The following is a 21,395-nucleotide window of genomic DNA, read 5'->3' on the forward strand; positions in this document are numbered from 1 at the left end:
AGGGTGCATGCCTAGGTTGTGGGTTTGGTCATTGGTCAGGGCCTGTACGAGAGGCAACTGATCCGTGTTTCTCTCTCACAACAGCATTTTTCTTTCCCTCTCTCTCCCTGTCCCTTCACCTCTCTCTACAATCAATAAGCCTGTCCTTGGGTGAGGATGGATAGATAGATAGATAGATAGATGACTTTATTTTAGAATTACAGAAAGATTGTGAAGATAGTACAGAGAGTTCTCACCCAACCCACACCTAGTTTTCCTGATTGTTAACATCTTACAGCAGTGTGGCATATTTGATACAATTGATGAGCCAGTATTAACACAATATTATCAACAGAAGTCCAAAGATTTTCTTAGTTTTTACTAAATGGCCTTTTTCTCTTCCAGAATCCTATCCAATACAGTTGTCATGTCTACTTAGCTTTCTCTTGGCTGCAACAGTTTTTTCAGATTTTCCTGATTTTTGATGACCTTGGCAGCTTGGAGAAGTATTTGTCAGATATTTTGTAGAATGTCCCTCAGTTTGGTTGTGTTTGATGTTTTCCTCATGCTTCCACTGGGATTATGCTTCTTGAAAAGAAGAGTCCAGAGGAAAAATACCACTTCTGTTATGCCCAATGTGCAAACGATCAACACGACATGTCTCTGTTGAGACTGACCTTGGTTGGTGGCCTGAGGTAGTGCTTGCCAGGTCTCTTCACTGTGAAGTTAGCCTTCGCTCCTCTCTCTCCGCACTGCATTTTTCGGAAGGAAGTCACTATGTTCAGACCACATCTAAGAAGGAGGGGTTATGCTTCACCTCTTTAAGAAGAAAGTTATCTCCATAAATTATGTGGAATTCTTCTGGACAGAAGATCTTTTTCCCTCTTCTCCCTCACTTGTTTACCGATTCAGTTATTTATGTATTTATATCAGTGTAGCTATTACATTTATACTTGGGGTTATAATTCAGTGCTACCTGGTTTATTTTATAGCTCAAATGGTTTCAGATTTGGTTGCTAGAAGTTGTCTCTTCTGTCCGTGTAACAACCCCGTCATTGAGTTTAGTTGTTTTGGTGTTTTGTTTTTGTTTTTTTTTTCCCCAAGCACTTCCATACTTTCTAGCACAAGAAATTATTCCAGACTTACTTAAGATATCCCCTGCCCAGTCCTAGCCTCCGCTATTTCTCCAAGGAGCCCTGGTTCTTTCTACTGGAGACTGGTATTTGGAAATAAAGGTCTGGGTGCCAGGTGTACTCAATATGTAGATTTTTAAAGCAAAATTATTTTTAAAAGTTTATAAGTACAAAAATAATTTTTTCATTTCTTTTCATAAAATTTAAACTCTTTTGAGTTTTTTCTTCTTTTTATTCTCTCCATGTTACTCACAATGTGCTTGTACTATATATTTTTTGATTGATCCATCTGAGACATTACCTATTGACCTCCTGTAAGGGTGAATAGGGTTTGCTGTTCTTGCATCCTCACCCCACTTCCTCTTTGCCTATGTTTCCAATGTAGGCATATCATGATTTTGTGTTAAACCAGTGGCCAGAGTTACATTACTATCACCACATAAACATCTTCCATACTGAGCAAAGGTACTATATTACATATTCTTTCTTGCACATTTTATCTTTCCTGATCATAATAATTGCCTCATTTTTTCCTTTCTTAATTGCCCAAGTGTCCATTAAATTTATCCCAAATGTTCCAACCTATCTGTCAAAAACCTATCAAATCTATTTTAAATATACTAAGTGTGTGAGAAAATCTATTAGTTACACTCACCACCACCACCCAAAACCACCTGTGCCTCTGTCCTTCTACTCCATCCTGGTTTGCTTGTTCTGGTAAGTAGTTTCCAAAGCTGCTTCCCCTTCAGAGATTCTTCCTGTGCCTGTTGAAATGCTCATTTTTGAGAAAGCCAATACTGTGTGAGAATCCACCTACTCTGAGACTGCCATGCTAGAAGGAAGCCCAAGATGCTGTGTAGACAACCAATGTGGAGAGAGGGGGGGGGGGGTCTGCCCAGCCCCCTAACTCTTCATCCTGTCAATTTGCTAGATATGTGAGTGAAAAGTCATCTTGGTTGTTTTCTTTGTATCTATTTCATGTTGAAGACTTTTCCCAACGGTCAGCTGATCTTTGGTTGCCTGTATTTAAAGCGACACACTAAAACCTAGTTAGGAATACCGCATGTATAACTGAGGATCATGCACTGGTGACTTTACTGAAGGGGGGTTAGATGCTATTGTTGGGAAACACCCAAATATCAGTATCTGTAACTGTTTTACCAGGACATTCAGTTCATCCAGAGATGAAATCCCCTAGTTTCTTGGGAATAGAATTTCCTAAGTCAGTGGGCTTTCTGTGGGAAGATTTCTCTGAATCCCTCTAGTATCATGTCTGCCCCATGTTTCCTGGCTTCTCCGAGTTCAGAGCCTCACCCAGTGTCTGTGTTTTCACCACTTCCTTCAGTGTGAGCGATGTTCAATGTTTGAGGCTCCTTTAGCTATTTACTATCAAATGAGAAAAAATTTTTAAAGAGTTTATTTATTTATTTTTAGAGAGAGGGGAAGGGAGGGAGAAAGACAAACATCAACGTGTGGTTGCCTCTCACATGCCCCCAGCTGGGGACCTGGCCCACAATCCAGGCAAATGCCCCGACTGGGAATCAGACGAGCTCCCTTTGGGTTTGCAGGTCAGCACTGAATCCACTGAGCCACACCAGCCAGGGTGACAATTTTTGTTGTTGTTGTTTTTTAAATGAGAACATCTGTGCATCCTCAAATTCCCTGTCTGGGGCCAGGCTGGAACTGGCCCCTGGTCTGGTTGGTCCTGTGACTGCATGACCCTGAGGGGTACAGGTCAAAGGAGAGTGCAGTGATTAAGACATAGGCTTTGCGATCGATCAGATAGTTTTGAGCCCCAGTCCTATTTCTACTACCTATTAGCCGTGAATACCATTTATATAACTCCCTTAACCCTCAGTTTCCACATCTGTTAAATGGGAAGAATAATATTATCTATTTCTTAGGACTGTGAGAATTAAATAATACATCTGCATCATTTAGCAGAGTGCCTGGCATATGATTAAGCATTCGATAACTAATGATGGTGGTATAAATCTCTTTAGAAAACACGTCTGGTTGGTGAGCATCGATCTGATTCCCCCACTAAGTGGTTCCGCGTTCCTGCACATGTCATCGACTCCACAGAGTCCATAATGGCTGCGCACATCATCTCGTTCAAGCCCGGCAATCTGGTTCATAAATCATCTTTTGTGCTCTTCTCCATCAAGAAGCTTCACGAACAAGTGGTACCCTTGGGCCCAGACCTTGGGCTTGTTTGTGATGACCATCATATGGTTCCTCTACTGAATCTCTCTTCCCCTTGCCCAGTAAACTCTCATGGTGTTTTTGGCTTATACGTGATGATCGATTGCAGCCCTGCTTTTCTTCCTTCATTATCAGAACAAGGCAGGGCCAAGGCGCTGGGTGAGGGAGAACCCAGAATGGGCACAGAGTCACATTCCAGCTTACCAACCACCAGTGGGGGAGAGCTCACTGAATTTTATTACCAGCAGCCGGGAGGACCACAGCTCATGGGCAGCTTACACGTGCACCCACACACAGGCACATGCACATATAGGAGACTCCCCAAATGCATGGACAAAGGGGTACACATATGCCCACACCATTGCACCCCCTTATTTGCATGCACACACACACACAGAGTGTCCAGGAGAAAAGTGCTCAGTACATTTCAACCATGCATCCCAGATTCGGCAAGGTCATTCAGGATCGGGGGAAAGGGAAGATTTTGAGACAAAAAAAGAGAAATGAAAACCAAATGGTCCCGCCCTGTCAGCATTATCTGGAGTATAAGAAATGCAGTTGGGGCAGACAGAGAGACGGACTCCTGGGGTCTACCAGCAGTCACCATGCCCAGAGGGCCTCTCATTCTCTGGCTGCTGACCTTGCTGTGGAGGCTTCATCTGAGTAAGTGCCTGACCCTGCCAGGCAGGGCCCCTGGGGGGCTCAGACACCTGTGCTGGAATTCCTTGGCTGATGGGGCCTCTGCCAGCAGAAGCCCACTTCATCCACGCATCTCCCCGGGGTTTCTTCTTTGGGGGGGGGTCTCTCTCCTTCCTGTTGCACAAGGTTTTATCTGGAGACCTGTTTGGGATTTTTCAGGTGGGGTAATCTGTGTTCATCTCAGAAACATCAATTTAAGAGAAACACAGAAAGAAGGGGACAGATGAAATGAGGGACAGATATGCCCTCTGCAGACCTTATCAGTGTCGTCAGAACCGGGGGGATTTGTGCTGGTTAAAGATCTCATTACAATTCTTATTTTTCTCTTTAGTGTCAGGAGTGTTTGCTTGCGTTTTTTGTTTTATTTTGCTGGGGATGAGGCTTCAAGTTGAGGTTTCGTTCTGCACGTCGTTTCCAGGTTCTGGACGGTGTGAATGCAGACACTGGGTACGGGCCTGTTTAGACCTCTGCATCCCAGTGATGGTGGGCAGAATGCTCTCTGCCGAGAGGTGTCGTCCTGTCTGGTCACTAACCATTGACGCCAGGAATGTGTCTGAACTGCTCTGGCCCTTCCATGTGTGAAACGGAGGATCCAGATAAGACCAGTTTAACAATCTGTGATTCGAGCACTAGACAGTCTCTCATGTCCCATGCAGTTTTAGGTTTGGTAGTTATTTGTGTGTGAATCTTTCAAGAGCGCTACATGACAGAACAGCTACTACATTCCAGGGAAAACCAAGGTGTTTCCTTTACCTCTCAAGCCGTTGCCAAGCTGCTCTTTCTGCCCTTCTCCCCTCCACCACTCAAGCATCCTCAGGGCCAAAGTCAGGCTTTTCCTCAGCACTCAGGGCTGATTTAGGTGTTTCCGCTGTGAGCGTCTGTCCTCTCGGGGCTGCCCCCATCAGAGAACTTGTCACCTTCTAGTAATTGCTCACTAAATTACTTCTCTCCCCAGATACTCAATAGCAGCTTCTTTCTCTTTCTTTCTTTCTTTCTTTCTTTCTTTCTTTCTTTCTTTCTTTCTTTCTTTCTTTCTTTCTTTCTTTCTTTCTTTCCTTCCTTCCTTCCTTCCTTCCTTCCTTCCTTCCTTCCTTCCTTCCTTCCTTCCTTCCTTCCTTCCTTCCTTCCTTCCTTCCTTCCTTCCTTTCCTTCCTTTCTTTCTTTCTTTCTTTCTTTCTTTCTTTCTTTCTTTCTTTCTTTCTTTCTTTCTTTCCTTTCTTTCTTTCTATCTTTCTTTTCTTTCTTTCTTTCTTTCTCTCTCTCTTTCTTCTTTCCCTCCCTCCCTCCCTCCCTCCCTCCCTCCCTCCCTCCCTTCCTTCCTTCCTTCCTTCATTCCTTCCTTCCTTCCTTCATTCCTTCCTAATTGAATTTATTGTGGTGACATTGGTTAATAAAATCATATAGGTTTCAGGTGTACAGTTCTATAGTACATCATCTGTATGTTATATTATGTATTCACCACCCAGGTCAAGTCTCCTTCCGTCACCATTCATCCCCCACTGTCTGCTTTCTTCATCAGTGTTTTCCACAGTCTCTGTCTGTGTTTCTGAGAACTTGAGGTGTGAAAGGTGCTGGAGTCCAAGTCCACATTGGCAGCTGCTGGCTGGACACTGGCTGGGCTTTGACGCAGCTAACGTAGCCCCTCCGACTCCATTTGAAGGAGGTGGCATGGTGAACCCTCTGTCCCTTTGGTTTTTCATTTGTGCCTTTTCTAAAATGACCCATTTAGAAGACAGTGATGGTTCAGAATCATCGAGCATCAATCAAAGTTGCATATGCTCTTCAAAGGTGCCGAATCGGACACTTCAGTCTGTAGATGGTGACCCTGAGACCTGGACTGGGGAAGGGCCTTTCTCAAGGTCACTGGCTGGAGCAGAAAGGAAGCTGGCATGAGAACCCAAGTTGCACCCACCATCCTGGGTCATTCCTGAAGGGGGAATTGATTTGATACCAACAATTCCTTTGCTCCAGGATACCTTTGTAACTGGATGGAACAGGTTTTTTTTTGTCCTGTTTGTAAATTCTTTTTTTTTTTTTAAGATTTTATTTATTTTTAGAGAGGGGAAGGGAGGGAAAAATAGAGGGAGAGAAACATCAATGTATGGTTGCCTCTTGGGGGCCCCTCACCCCTGGCCTGCAACCCAGGCATGTGCCCTGACTGGGAATCGAACTGGCAATCCCTTGGTTCATAGGCCTGCACTCAATCCACTGAGCTATACCAGGCAGGTTCTTTTTGTAAATTCTAATGTGCTTGGTTACTTTATTAATTCTGTGTAGCATTTGATCCTTCCTCTCCTGGGAACCTTGGAAACTCTTTCTGAGGGGGGTTGTTACCCATCACCTTTATTTTATAATGATAGTGTGGGTCAGTGTGGCCGGTCATGGGCTGTCAAAGAATTCACAGAGAGAAGAAAGTGTAGAGAGTAAAGGTTTTATTCACTGTCCAAGGAAGGAGAGGGGCATGGTGTGGAGAGGTACACCAGCATTGAGGGGTGGGGCTTTGATCTTTTATTGGATTATAATTGGATTAAAAAGGGTGGGAGGGGGGTTGCTGTTGGGTAGCTCTTGGGCTGTGGGGGCATTGTAACTCAAGGCTGTGGTTTGTTCCAGTGTTATCTCTGCCTGGGGCTGTGAGGAGTGGTTAGTTCTGTTCTTGCCCCCAGTAATTTGCAGTCCTGAGGACAAGCTCAGAGAGTAAAATGGCATCATGTTTAATAAGATGGTAGGCCTGCTTAGCAAATGGGTCCACAACAGCAAATGGGGTTGGCTCTGTCCTTTCAATGAGGTTAGGATTCTTGTGGCTTTCCTCCAAGAACACAAAAGCTGCAAATGGCAGTGAGGTTTACAGTGTCAGCCTCATGGGTGTTTTTCTGCCACACCAAATTGCCTGCTTCCCTTTTTTAAATACTAATCATTAATCAGATGAGCAATACAGAAAAATCCTTGGTGAAAAAATATAAAAGGGTCCCAAAGCTAAAATTGCTTTTGATGACCACTCCCAGGCCTTGTCCCTTTCCAGGGGTCATGGAGGGGACTGACGTGAGTTGGGTGTGTATCTCACCAGACACTTTTCCATGCATTTATTTAGCTTTATATCTGTACACATACACACATGCAGTGCAAACTCTTTTAGTTATGTATCAAATGGTTTTATATTTTATGTGTTGCATTACAATGTGCACTTTTTTCTTTTTATAATTTATTGATTTGAGAGAGAGAGACAGAAACATTGATTTGCTGTTCCACTCATTTATGCATTCACTGGTTGATTCTTGTATGTGCTCTGACCACAACCTCTGGGTATGAGGATGACCCTCTGACCAGCTGAGCTACCTGGCCAGGGCAAAATTTGTCCTTTTCTTACTTTCCTAAGACTTAGAGTTTTCATGCCAGTTGACATGGGTCTATCTAATTCCAATAATCTTCTATATGTGTCTCCATGGAGTGCATGTGCCACGGTTTGGCCATTCCCATGTACACATGTTCACTCCATTCATGTGTGCATGAGAGCCGCAGTAAATAGGCACGATTAGGTTTTTTGATACATGCATGTTTTTCTACAGAAAATAAAACATGAAATTGCCAAGGCTTAGATAGTACATGTGCATGTTGACGGTTAAGAGAAACTGTGAGACTGGCCCACCGTGTAGCTGTACCATGGTATTCTTACCCCATTTCATTGCAGGTGGCTCCCGTAGGCTGTCTCTTCCTAGGTCCCTACTGGCCAACATTCAATATTATCAGCATTCTAAATTTTTGCCAAATAGGTGAAATTTACTAGCCACTTATGTTGCCTCACCAGTGAATTGCCTATTAGATCCTTTTTCGGTTTTTCTATTGGGTTTTTAAAAATTTTCTTAAGAAATAGGATGCATCCTTTGATGCTTTAATACTTGGGAACATAAACTGATGACTCTCCAGCAGAAATAAGTCTTGCATATATTTTAAAATGAATCTCCCAAATATTATAAGCTAATGTTTTACACTGATAAGAACAGATACTACTACACTTGATCTTTAGCCAAAAGGCCAAGAAGCATTTGATACAAGCTTATGTTTTTGAAGTTTCCCTCTTTAGGTGCACATGTTCTGTCTTGCTAACACAGCCGAGGGTGATGGCAATGAATTTCCTATCTTTCTTCCCTGGTTTTATGGTGGATAAATGGATGTCCACAGCATCTGTGATTCATGAAACAATTTCACTGTGGCGAAGGGAAGAGACTGTGAGTTCAGGGAAGGCTCCGGGCTGGTCTCAATTTGGAGTGACCTTCATCGTGAGAGCCCACTGTGAAAAACCAAAAAGCACATCCTTTTGCTGTCTCTCTGGGCCCCTCTTATACTCACCTTCTAGAGAGGGATATCCGGATGTTCCTGACACCTGAGTCAGGGAGGAGCAGGGGACTGCAGGCCATGCCTTATACAACTTAGCCCAGTGGGCCAACAAAGCTAATGGATGGACAGTCTCACGGGGCAGGGGGTTCCTTGAGGAAAACGATGTGCAGGGACCTAGGCACCTAGGATGCTGCCCTGATGGTCTGGACCTTCAGCCTGCCTGGCTCTCACTTCAATAGTAATTTTTTCTTTTTTCAGAGGGAGGGGTTTAGCACAATCACTGATGCTCAGTTAGACCAATAAGCTTAACACTTGCAGAAGTAAAAATATTTCAGTCTCTCAGAAATGGATATAATCTTAGAAGAGCTTCTCCAGTGGTCCTCAAACACTGGGTGAGAGCAATGATGTCAGAGTGACCGGAAGAGATTGGTGTCCGTTTCCATAGGCTTTGGCCTCAGAGGTTCTGACTCAGGGTTGGTCAATAAAATATATACATGTTCAGCACACTCCCCAGGTCATGCTGATGAGTAGCCCAAGCTGAGAAGCTTGGATACTTTATTTTAGAAATACAGGGTGGGGCAAATGTAGGTTTACAGTTGCTAGTATGAAAATTTCTGTTTCCCATAGTGAATAGAGAGAACGATGAGATACGGTTCAACAGCCCATCTTTCTGCCTTAGCCCCGTCTGGGCAGGAAGACGGAGGGAGACCCCTTGGAGGCTCTCCAGTTGGTAGCACATAACCACTGCTTAGTGGGATATAGAGGGTAGGGTGCTGCTTTGGGGCCTGTTTCTATGAGTCAGTGGAACTGCGTTCAAGGGTCAGGACCTTTCAGTGGAGAGTGTATGTAATGGTACTCAAGGTCAGAGTTTTTTAATCAGCATCAAGGTCTTGCTGTGGAAATGAGTTTAAACACTCAGGTGAGGGTCATCTGTCTCCACTTGGGGGATGGAAGGAGGTGGAGTTGGGAGTTTGATAGGCAAAGGGCCTATCGAAATTAGACTAAAGAAACCCATACATTAGAACCCTTTTCATCTTCCTGGAAGCACCTGTTTGCATGATCTCTGTGTAGAATCCCTGAGATATTTTAGTGCCACATCACCTGGTTTTCTCATCCTCCCTCACAGCTCCAGCTGCAGCAGAGACTGTTGTGACAGCATTTCTGGGCCAGCCGGCCACTCTGCCCTGTTATCACCAGTCGTGGTCTGCCAACAGCAACAGCATGTGCTGGGGCAAAGGCCCGTGTCCCAACTCCAAATGCACCGATGAGCTCCTCTACACTGATGGGGCGCGGGTGCTCTCGAGGAAGTCAACAAAGTATGACATTCAGGGGTACATCAGGGGAGGCGATATCTCCTTGACCATCTTCAATACCAAGGAAAGTGACAGCGCTGTGTACTGCTGCCGCATAGAGGTGCCTGGCTGGTTTAACGACATCAAGAAGAACATTCGTCTGCAGGTACGGAAAGGTGAGCACATGAAAGGGCGCATGCTGGTGGAAGGAGAGACGTAGTGGTTAATGGGTAATAGACTAGGTGGCGGGCTGGGGGAGGCTTTAGCTCCTTAAGCAACCAGTGGACAGACTGAATCTGAGACGTGTTGCTACGACCAGAGGAGCCACAGTATGGAGCAAAGGCCCGAGGGGGGCGAGAAGGCGGCAGAAATGAGTGAGTAGAGGGTGGTGGGTGGGGAAGGAAATTGCAGGGTCCACGTGAAGAAGGCAGCTGCTTCTCATCAAGGAGACTGTCGTCTTGCAGGAACTGGGGCCCAGTGTTTCCAGACCTCTCAGTTTTTCTGTGAGCTGTGCTGATTTTTGCATGTTGGCAAAGATTTCAAAATTTAGAAAAGCATACGCTATGTATACTAAATGAAGTGTGTCCACAGGTCAGCTTCAGCCCGCAGACTGGTCCTTTGCATCTTCTGGCAGAGGACAAAGCGGGTGGGATGTTTTGACGCTGGTGGCCGTTTTCAGGTGTTTTGTTACCCTGTTACTGTCCATTGTGTTTGGTGAGATTTGGAGTATGGTGGGGCACCCCAAGACTGAGCGATGTCCCCTTACCTGGAAGTGTCAAACCTCAGTTGTTATGCTTCTTTTTCTAATGGAATTTATTGGGGTGACATTGGTTAATAAAATTATATAGGCTTCAGGTGTGCACTCCTATAATACATCATCTGTATATTGTGTTGTGTCCCACCTCAAATCAAGTCTCCTTCCACTGACATTTATCCCCCCTTCACCCTCTTCTGCCTCCGCCGCCCCCTTTCCCTCTGGTCATCACCACACTGCTATCTCTCGGCCAGGAGGTTTTTTTCCCTTTGCTTAATCCCTTCCGCTTTTTCTCCCAACCCCCTCACACCTTCCCCTCTGACAGCTGTCAGTCTGTTCTCTGTCTCTATGAGTCTGTTTCTATTTTGTTTGTTAGTTTATTCTAATGCACTTTAAAACTTTACAACCAATGTGGATGCCTCTACTGAGAGGACTTTCGTGCACATTGGCAAATTTTTCTTTCAAAACGACTTTGGGAAATAGAAGTCACTATTATTTTGATGTATTAAATGAAATGATGCCCATCCAAGTCTGCTCTTTTCAAGCCCGGTGTAACAAGTTATTATTTCATAAAATACTTGTTGACCTCCCTGCTCTGTGGGGTCACTTCTAAGTTCAATGGAAACTATGGGTATCTTTCTGGTCCATTAGCATTCATGGAAATTTGGCATGTTTCCTAGGGTGGTATCTGTAGGATAACTGTGTCTAATGAACCCAATTTCAAACGTTGAGGGGGTGAGGGGAACCGGCATGAACCAATCTTTAGTAACTGAAAAACACTACACCCTCATCCTGCATTGCATACTTTAGGCTCAGGGTTTATAGATTTTAACTTAATTAAATTTTACTGTGGAGAGAATGCCTAAGTGAGTTCCACCCTCTTAGCCAATTTTTCAAGTGTTCAGTGTATTATTGTCACCTAGAGACACAATGTCGTGCAGCAGGTCTCTGAGTTTATTCCTCTTGCTTGACTGAAATTCTATTTTATTTATTTATTTTCCTTTCTCTCAAATTTAATTTGCCATATGTCAGGTTTTATGGACAACCGGTGTTCGTTGTAACAGTTTACACTAACAGTCAATAACATTATCTGAAATGCCACCTGGCCGCATGGCGCGTTTGACGTCCCTGCCCACAGGAACAGGGAGGACCAGTGGATGTACAGTCACTTTTGGCTGGTTTCGGTTCTGCAAGTGTTCTGGACTGAAGTTTTATATCTGGGCTCACTTCCGATGCAGTCGTTGACTCACTCGTGGGTGTTTTTGGAGCACTTACTTTGCACAGGACACCAGGGCAGGTATTTGATTTGTACCAGAGAACAAAATAAATACAGGATTTTCCCTCATGGAGCTCACCTTGTAGTGGGAGAAGCAGACATTAAACAATACTCATCAAATAAATGTGTAGTTATGAAAGGCAGCACATGCTGTGAGGGTAAAGTATAGGCGACCAAAAAAAAAAAAACAACACCCCCGCAAAAAACTGTTATTACAGAATAAAGATGCCCCCCGTGCAGAACTGCCCCGTCAGCTGAGACACGGGGGTTAAGCAGGAGTGGGATTGAAGACCAGAAAGACTTGGAAGCAGCGGCACAGAGTTCCTCCAGACAGAAGGTCACTCACATGTTCAAAGAACCGAAGCAAGGCCCGCGGGCGGGGGAAAGGTGGACAGCACAGCAGAGACCTGAGGCCGGAAAGGAAGACAGGGTCAGATCGGTGGAACCTGTGGCCAAGCTTGGAGCCTTGGCTCTTTGTCTTGAGGGCAAGGAGGACCCGGTAAAAAGTTTTAATCAGGGACTGACATGATTAGATTTGTCGTTTTATAAAACATTACTCTAACCAATGTGTGAAGAGCAGATGGGAAAGGCCAGTTTTCTCGGGCATTGCAATGGTCCAGGACAGTGGACGGGGTGAAGGCAGTAGAAACAGAGAAATGGAAGGATCCCAGATACATTCGCATTGTTTCCCTTTTCCTCCACCTCTGCTCAGTACCACATACGTCTTCTGTTGGTTACAGCCCCAATGACCACCCGTCGTCCTACCACCCGTCGCCCGACTACCACCACTACTACCACCACCACCATCGCCATGACAACCACCACAGTCACGCCTCCAACAACAGTCCTAACTACATCTGACCTCCCAACCACACCACCGCTTCAGACAAGACCCACCACCGCCCTCACAGTGGCGACAACCACATGCCCCCTGGAAGCACCAAGCACCCTTCCTGAGGCAACCAAAAGTCTCCCGACCACTGAGCCTGCCACAGAAGAGCCCGTGTTCACTGCAGGTGCGTGGCACAGCTGGCCCTCCTGTCCCTTCTGCTGGTCAGATGTACAGCGGGTCCCTTGGAACAGGGTTCTTCTGCTGAAAGAACAGCCCAGAGCCCTGCTCCTGTGTGTTGGGGGGTGAGGGGGGTTATGTGTCAGTTTTCTGGGACTAGCCTAACAAAAACCACAGACTGGGTGGCTTAAATAACAGAAGTTTATTTTCTTACTATTCTGGAGGCTAGAAGTTTGAGACCAAGATGTCGGCATGGTTGATTTCTCCCGAGGTCGCTCTCCTTGGCTTATAGGTGGTCATCCTCTCACCCTGTCTTCACATGGTCTTTCCCCTCCTTTGTACCAAGACCCCAGTCATATTGCATTATATGACCTCACTTCATCTTAATTACCTTTTAAATGCTCTGTCTCCCAACAGTCATATTCTGCACTACTGGGGGTTAGGGCTTCAACACATAAATTTGGAGGGTGGGGCATAATTGAGCCCATAATGGCACGTGTGTGTATTCACTAAACTGTTTCTTCTCTTGGTTTTATCGTTTCCTGTTTTTGAAAAGCCAGATTTTTTTTTTGGAGGTCGGGAGGGGGGGGAATTCTCCAGTTGACCTCCCAGGAATCTTGCAGATGGTCACTGGAGAACCAGGCGATGTCAGACTCCAGTTCCATCCTGCCCGGGGTTAAGTCCCTGGCTGGGCCTTAGAGACTGGTTGAGGAAAAGCCTCTTCTAGAAGCCATAAGATATATATCTTTTGATGGTGAAATGGTTCTACTCTCTTTCTTTCTTCTTCTTTTGTTTCTCCTGAATCTCTCTTGATCCTGCATCTTGGACCTCTCACTGAGTTACTAATAGGGGCTTATCAATGCTCCCACCACGTTTCCACCTCTGATTATAAAGGGTAAGATTATAAGAAAACAGCCCGGTGAGGTTCTGGTTGGGTGGGCATCATCCTGCAAAGCTAAAGGTTTGATTCCCAGTCAGGCCACAGGCCAGGGTTGTGGGTTTGGTCCCCTGTCAGGGGGCATATGAGAGGCAACTGATTGATGTTTCTCTCCCTTTCTTTCTCCCTTCTTCCCCTCTCTCTAAAAATAAATAAATAAAATCTTTAAAAAAGATTACTAGAAAACAATCATGAGATAGTTGGAAGGCTTTCTTGAGCATTTCAGCTGCCTTAATAAGGCCTGGATCATTTAGATAGCTTTACAGTCTTCAACTGGCTGATTCTATTATGCTCTGAATAGTCACCTAAAGTCCATGAACCCTGAACCAATCCACCATCTTTCATATTTTTTACTTTATTGGCTTTTAAACTAATCATCTTAAATACCTTTGCATTTTTCCCCTAGATTCTAAAAATTACTTGCAATCCTTAAAGAAAACCTGAAATATATAGAAAAGCACGAAAACAACTCTAAAAAATAGGCCCAAGTCTCACCACTCAGCACACACACTTATTTTTTTAGGTGCCTTTCATCAAACTGTTTTCTCTTCCAGAATCAGAAACTTCCTTTCTCCCTAAGGCGACTTCTGGAGACACACCCAGAGGTATGTGGACACTTGCTCGCTCCTTCTTTCCTTACCTCTTAGACCGAGGGGAAGGAAACAGTGACCGCGGTGTCCTCGGAGCAGATGAGCAGAGAGGACTACTCGTGGACCCTGTGAGCCGTGAGGTCAGCCTGGGACAAACGGATGCCCAGGCAGCATTTGTGGCGCATTCGTTCCTGTGGATAAGGGATAAACGGGAGAGGGAGAGGGCAGCGGAGGGAAGGAGGGAGGGGCGTGTGTTGATCGACAGATTGATTTGGATTCATTCACGCAGCCCTTCAAGACAGCACAAGCGTAGAAATGGGCGTTTCCGCTCTGGGGTGAGTGGTGCCGAGCTGTCTGCTTCTGACCCCAAGCCCACCAGTCTTCTGGGTTGAAACGCCCAAGGGGTGCGCTCACGTGACTGGCTGCCTTTTTGTAGTGGAGGGAGAACTCTTTTATTCATTCATTGGTCCTTACATCCGCCAAGCCTTCTTTAGGTGTTTACTAGGGCCGGGGGCAGAGAACTCCCTAGAGAAGGGAACTGGCCTGACTCCCAGCTCCACTACTCTTTGCTGGGGGTCTCTGGCCTCGCTTTATTCCCAGGATTGTTGTGGAGCTGTGTAACGTCATGCACTTAAAGGACTTGTGTGAGTGCCTGGCACATAAGTAAAGCACTGAAACGGTGGCTGTTACCTTAACAGGACTTACATTCAGGCAGAGGCAAACAGACATGGAGGGATGGGAGGGGGCGGTAAATGAACCGATGCTTGTGATAGACCAGTACAGGGAGGCAGGGTGCTACTGGGTTCCTGTGCACACTGTCGTGCCACCCAGCCTGGGCTCAAAACCTGTCTCTCGCTTGCCGTGCCCCTTTGGGAAAGTTACTAACTCTCTCTGGGCCTTGGTTTCCTCACTGATAAAATGGGAATAATAACAGCTTTCCTATATATGTGTCCTTTTCCGAGGATTACATGAAAAATGCTTGTAGATCACTTAGAACAGTGTCTGGCATGTACTACATGCTCAGTGAACATTAGCTGTGTGTTTTTAATGACAGCAGTCAATTTTGGGACAGAGGGACAGCCAAAATAGAAAGGTAAGCATTTACCTAGGTTTGTTTTCTCTTTTCCTTTGTTGTTGTTGTTGTTGTTGTTGTCGTCCCAGAGACCAAAGGCTCGGTTCTCCAGTCAACATCCCAGGCGTTGACATCGAAAAGGAGAGACCCAGGGGTTTCTTCTCAGCCAAAGGGTAAGGGGCCGTGCACCTGCGAGCAGAGTTCTCTTTGGCCGTGGGAACTGTCTGGCGTCCGCCAGCTTGTCTTGGGATTGAGCTATTTTGTTTCACTGTGGTCACATCGTACATCCTCCTGCAATCTGGGGCGAAAGTGAAACACGCTAAAAGCATCAGTGCTGGTTTCTTCCCTTTTCCCCCTCATTTCTGAACCCCTTCCTCAGCCGCTTCTGGCTTGAAGCTAGGAATGCTAGTAGGAGAATCATCATCCATTCATTTTTCAAAATACTATGAACATATTATTTTTTTTTTTAATCCTCACCCAAGGATTTGAGAGAGGGAGAGAGGGGAGACAGAGAGAGAGAGAGAGAGAGAGAGAGAGAGAGAGAGAGAGAGAGGTGAGATTAACATTGATCAGTTCCCTCTGGTACACGCCCAGACTGGGGATCAAACCCACAACCTTTCAGTCTATGGGACAATGCTTCAACCAACTGAGCCACATCAGCCAGGGCCTACTAACTTATTTTAAATTTTACAAATATTACACTAACGCATTTTTGGGATACATAAAAAGTTAAAAACAAAGTTCTCTTTATCTCCCTCTCTTGAGTCCCATCCCCTCCTCTGAGGTCACCATGGCTGTCTTGAAGATGAACATTCTAGATCTCTTTCTAGTCCCTTATGTATATGTATAGAGATAGAAGCATACAGTTTGTTTTGTATGTGGGGTTTTTTAAAAATGCTATCATTCTGTGTGCAGCCTTCTGCATTTTGTTTCATTCACCTCACATTATACATATATCAGACTGCCTTCTGCCTCAGTCCCTGCAGGTCCGCATCGTCACACTAAACTGCTGTATAGCAGCAGCTCATACTGTGGATACTTATAGAACCCATTGTCCCATGAGGGCGTTTCAGTGGTTCCAAAGCTTCATCGTCGTGAGGAGTCTGCAGTGGACAACCTCGCATGTGTGTGTCCCCTTAAGCGTTTATGCAAGTGTCTCTCTGGCCAGGGTGGTGCCCAGCGAGGAGAAAGGCTGGGCTGAAAGACATGTGCAAGTTCAAATTGAATAGCTATTACAAAATTGTCCTCCGGAAAGGCTGCGCCGACCCGTTTTCCTGCCCACAGAGGATCTGCTTTTCCATATCCTCCCTACACTTGACATGACCATTTGTTTAATTCTTTTTGATCTTCCTGAGAAGAAAAGTGTCATCTTGTCCTTTTGCTGTTCTGGTTCGCACAGGGTCTGGGTGTCATTCTTTGAGTTTATTCGCCGGAAGACGGCCATCCTTTACCTCTGGGAAGGAGGCACTGTCATATCACTCACGAAGGCTCAGAAGATAGGCTTGGAGGGGACAGACGAGAGTGAGTGGCAGGGGCGCGGTTCTGAAGGGAGACTGTAAATCCAGGTGAAATGCAGGGGTGAGCGGGTACAGCGGAGAAGCTCTGGCCTGCACTGACTCATGCCGTGGGAAGACAGGATCAGGAAGACTTGATGTTTGTAATGTAAGGGAAACCGAGTCCCAGAGATTCAAACCTTCTTTGTCTGTGGTGCAGGGTTAGGGTCGGGGCTGTTTTCTGTCGGAGAGAAGGTGGCAACCAGAAAAACGATGAAGGGTGGGCAAGGGGTTTTCAAAACGTTGTCATTTATTCCATGTAAGTCTTGGGCTATTTTACATTGAATTGGGAATAAGACACCGTCTGTGGGTTTACCCTCTCCCGTGATGTTCCTGATCGTTTTCAGTTCATTCCTCCGCGTTAGGTTCCGGAAGAGAGGGAATGCTCGCCCCCACACGCAGATGCTGCACTGTGGAGGAGGAACTTGTTGTAAGAGGGTGTGTTCGTCTCTGTGTTAACCTCCACTTGCTATGGAACAAACCAGGGTTTGTTGAGCTCGTACCATGGGCTGGCCAAGCTCTCGCCACGGGCCACTTCCTCCAGTCCCTCTACAGCAGATACATTCCCTGTTTTACGGAACTCTCCCAGGGCCACGCAGCTCTCAGGCACCAGGCCCAGGAGGTCTGGCTCCGGCTCCGGGCTCTTAGATATTATTTCATCTTTTTTTAAAAAAATTATTTATTTTTAGAGAAAGGGGAAGGGAAGGAGAAAGAGAGGGAGAGAATCATCAATGTGTTGTTGCCTCTCACGTGCCCCCCACCAGGGACCTGGCCTGCAACCCAGGCAGGTGCCCTGACTGGGAATCGAACTAGCGACCCTTTGCTTTGCAGTCCAGCACTCAATCCACTGAGCCACACCAGCCAGGCCTCATCTTACCTTTTTTTCCCCAGCTGAAATGAAGGATCTTGTTCTTTCATTGACCATTGTTTCCTCCCACTGGTTTTGGTAACAAAACACTTATAATGATAATTACCATCAGCTAAGGACTTAGCTATGTGTTAGGTGCTGTGCTAAGGGTTTATAACATGCATTTTCTTACTTAAATCTCACAATGACTTTCTAGTCAGGCACAGATATTACCCCCCTTTTGCACATTAGAAAAAACAGCAGAACTTTAGAGAGTTTATTAGAGAAGTTTACACCTATTCAGTTCTTTCTTTGTTTTAACACCATTCATTTATGTGCGTAACCTCATTAGATTTTTCACAAAAGCCTACGAGATAAACACCATCATCACCTTCATTCAGGAGCTCATGAAGGTTATCACATGTCTGGGGAGTGACCGGCCTGGCCTTAGCCCATGTCTGCGCCACCCTGATGCCACTCTAACGCCATGCTGTGCTGCCTCCCCCCATGTCCCCTTGGAGGTTTTGACACCATAAGGTCACCTCTTCACTTCCATGAAAGTGCTTTCACCCCATATCAGAGGGCCTGCACGTCTCTGTGGAGTTTTCTTTCCCTGGCTAAACACCCTCAATTCCCTCCTCACTTCTCCATGTAATTTTTGGATGGTAAAGCTTCTTTCATGATTGAGGCCTGGTTTAAATCCTTAAGGAGGATCCTGTCAGATCTACTGTTCCCTAGAATGAGCATTACCCAGAAGGAAATCTCTCACCTCCACTCTTCGTGGAGTTCAGAGATGGGGTGGGGTCGGGGGAGAGTGATTTGCCCAAGATCACACAGCTAGAAACACCACCAACAATAATAACAATAAAAACCCTCATAGGTTCTTTCTGCAGCTGAAGGAAGCCTGTTACAGGAATACAAACTCTTACTCCTCCCCGTACCTGGGAATTTAAATCATTCCTTCTAGCCTGAGGAGTGATTCTCATTTGCTTGGCAGCAAGGGTACATGTGAAATGGTTCCAGATTGTTCCCTGAAGACTCCGCCGTCTCTGGGGGTTAGGGACTCTGAAGGCAGGGGGAAGAGAGCCACATGACTGTCATTTCCTCAGTAAAGTCAGGTGGCCTGGGATTAAGTCCTCTCCTGATTAGTCCTCAGGCTCCCTTTGACCAGCTCAGTAACAGCCCACATTCTTTCTTTCCAGTCCTTTCTTCCCACAGTCTCCCAGGTAGCCTAGGGCAAGGGCTGAAGGAGCTGCACCCCACGTGTGGGAGAGGCTCAGGTTACACCCCAGCTCTGCCATTTGGGGCTGGGGTTTCCCCCCTCCCTTTTTGAATTTCAGGTAAGTGGCGTGTTCTATCCTTTTCTAAATCTCAGTTTCCTCAACGTATGAAATTGAAATACTAGTGGTCCTTATTTCTCAGGGCTATTAAGGGAGGGAGTACATGAGGAAAATGCCCAGCCCACAATTACTGGCTAGTCAACGCTAGTCACTGGGATGGACTCCTGTGTCCTCTCTTACGTACTCGGCTGCTGGTCCTGCTCACACGCTCCCAATTTTAGTTCGGAGCGGCAAGGTAACGAGAGGCCACTTCCCAAAGCTCCCAGCTGACTCACCATTCCTTGTAAGCACATAGACACTTTTTGGTTTTATTCTGTTTGTTTTTTTTTAACTGCTGATTGCACCAGGGAAACAGCTGATGAGCGACAAAATTACAAACTTGGGGAAGTTACGAAAGCTTTAAAACTGTAAGGTCAAAATGCTCTACTTATGATTAGAACAAAGCCGAGATTCTGACAGTTTTTCCCAGACTCCTTTGGCCGCGGCTCCACAGAACTCTTCGTGATTGCTTTTGTTCTGTGGGTGGACATCTTCCGTCTCCCCCTGCCTCTTGCTGGCTCTGTCCTCGCGTCGCTCCGTCTCTGGAAGCCACACTCTATAATTTAGGCTTAGAAAGCAAGTTATGGCTGAAAAAGAGCTGTGGCCGAGTTTGCTGCACAAGGGCTTCCAGATTTGTGTTTCTTATTTTATAAGACACTTCCAAGTATATAGCTTCTACTTCCACCATCTGAAGAAGCCCCACCCAGGGGGGACAAATCTTCGCCTCTCTATAGCTGCCCAGAATAGAGCTCAGAGATGTGGGGTAATTTTCCTGAGATCATCGCACAGCTAGACAGAGTGAGGGTGGGGACTCACGCCTAGCTCTTACGGGCTTTAAGTTGTGTCCATGCACTCTGGGGGGCCGAAGGGTTGTTGGGTATGGAAAACTGGGAAACCGAGGGCAGAAAAGGGCACAAGTTAAGAGGCCTTCTGGTGAGTTGGGAAGGCAGCTGAGGCCAGAGGCCAGTGCTCTCGATGTCAGAGGTACAGGTGGCCCTCGTCTCAGGACCGGCAGCCCCCGTCTCTCCACAGAGCTTCCCCGAGGGCAGGTTTTCGTATTTGATCCTGAAGCATCAGGACTCACTGTTTCCCAGCCCCCAGATGGCTCATTATACCCATCGCCAGCATGAAGTCAAAGCTGCAGAACAATTTCAAATTGAATGCGCCCGAAGATGCGTGAGGGCTTGGCTGTCAGTCCAGTAAAATTGGAAAAAATAAACGTTGCTCTGGTAATAATAACATTTTCCTTTCCTTGAGCTTTTATAGTAACCTTTTCTTGGTCCCAGGGCTAGGATGGGGGAAAAGATGCTTTTAAGAACATTTGTTCTATTACTGTTGTTTTTTTCTGTGGGTTTGCTTTTGGTTATACAAAGCCAGCCCGTGTGTCATGGTCCAGAGCAAGCTGGCATTCCGTGGGATGAAAGGGTTCTCAGAGGAAATGGGTTTTCTACCTTTATCCTGGCATTTGGATTGCATATGTGGGTATTTGGGAAGGCCTTTCAAACCTGTCATTCATTAACCATGGCTTATCTGGTCACTTCTCTGTCCACAGCACAGGACATAGAAACGTAAGTCAGCCATGACCTCTGTTCCTAAAAAGGTCACACTTGAGTAGTACAGGCAGGCCTGGACATAATGATTAGTTGTCCAGTGTGCTTTGTTTTGGATAGAAGTATGAAAAAGTGCGCTGGGGCCCCAAGGAGGAAAAGACAGATTCTGTCTTGGAAAGGAGGGCCAGAACAATTTCATTGTGATCTTGGGATTGGTTCTTCAAGGGCAAGACCATTTCATCGAAGAAGGAATAGGGAGGAAGACCAGCATGAGCAGAGACAGGGGGACTTGATAAGAGCATGAAATCCTTGGAGAGCGTTTAATAGTCCAGTTAAATTTCATGGAGACAGGAAGCTGGTCATGGTCAAGCTTCTTAAAGGACTTGACTGATGGGCTGAAGGACTTAGATTTCATTCCAGGGTCATAAAGAACCGTTCATGGTTTTAGAGTGGGGAATGACATTTCCAGTTCTGCTGTAGGAAAGATAGTGCTGGCAGCAGTGCGGAGGGTGTCGGAGGGGAACGGGCCTGGGGGCGGGGAGCTGGGTCCCCAGGGGGTCCCTGCAATAATTCAGGCTGAGGCTGGAGCTGAGTGTCTAGACTAGAATCATGGCAGCAGTGACAACAGAGAAAGGGCAAGGGCAGAGCCCTTTAGGAGTTAGAACCAAGAGGACTTGGTGACTGTGGGGGGCTCCACCCGCAGGCCCCCCACCCCCCGCCACCACAGATGTGAATAAGTCTACCAAGACATGATCTGCTTAGGGAGGAAAGGTGGCCAATCTCTCATA

The 21,395-nt window shown here is 46.1% G+C and overlaps 1 protein-coding gene and 1 pseudogene across 2 annotated transcripts in view; one reads left to right on the top strand and one right to left on the bottom strand.

The window, feature by feature from the left end:
* Window positions 1–3,854: 3,854 nt before the first annotated feature.
* LOC123813244 (T-cell immunoglobulin and mucin domain-containing protein 4-like) overlaps window positions 3,855–21,395 on the top strand; it is a 39,451-nt gene continuing 21,910 nt past the window's right edge. Inside the window, exons 1-5 of one of the 2 annotated variants that reach the window (XM_045830246.1) lie at window positions 3,855–3,980; window positions 9,475–9,816; window positions 12,411–12,686; window positions 14,171–14,221; window positions 15,368–15,451. In XM_045830246.1, the coding sequence (XP_045686202.1) occupies window positions 3,923–3,980; window positions 9,475–9,816; window positions 12,411–12,686; window positions 14,171–14,221; window positions 15,368–15,451 (811 nt within the window). In that variant the 5' untranslated portion in view covers window positions 3,855–3,922. The remainder of the gene's footprint in view (window positions 3,981–9,474; window positions 9,817–12,410; window positions 12,687–14,170; window positions 14,222–15,367; window positions 15,452–21,395) is intronic. The other variant, XM_045830247.1, reaches the window with a different exon arrangement.
* Window positions 7,942–8,057, bottom strand: LOC123813278 (annotated as a pseudogene).

The sequence above is a fragment of the Phyllostomus hastatus genome, unplaced genomic scaffold (genome assembly GCF_019186645.2).
Source record: "Phyllostomus hastatus isolate PE091 unplaced genomic scaffold, TTU_PhHast_1.1 phas_contig_150, whole genome shotgun sequence".
In the NCBI taxonomy this organism is placed as follows: Eukaryota; Metazoa; Chordata; class Mammalia; order Chiroptera; family Phyllostomidae; genus Phyllostomus; species Phyllostomus hastatus.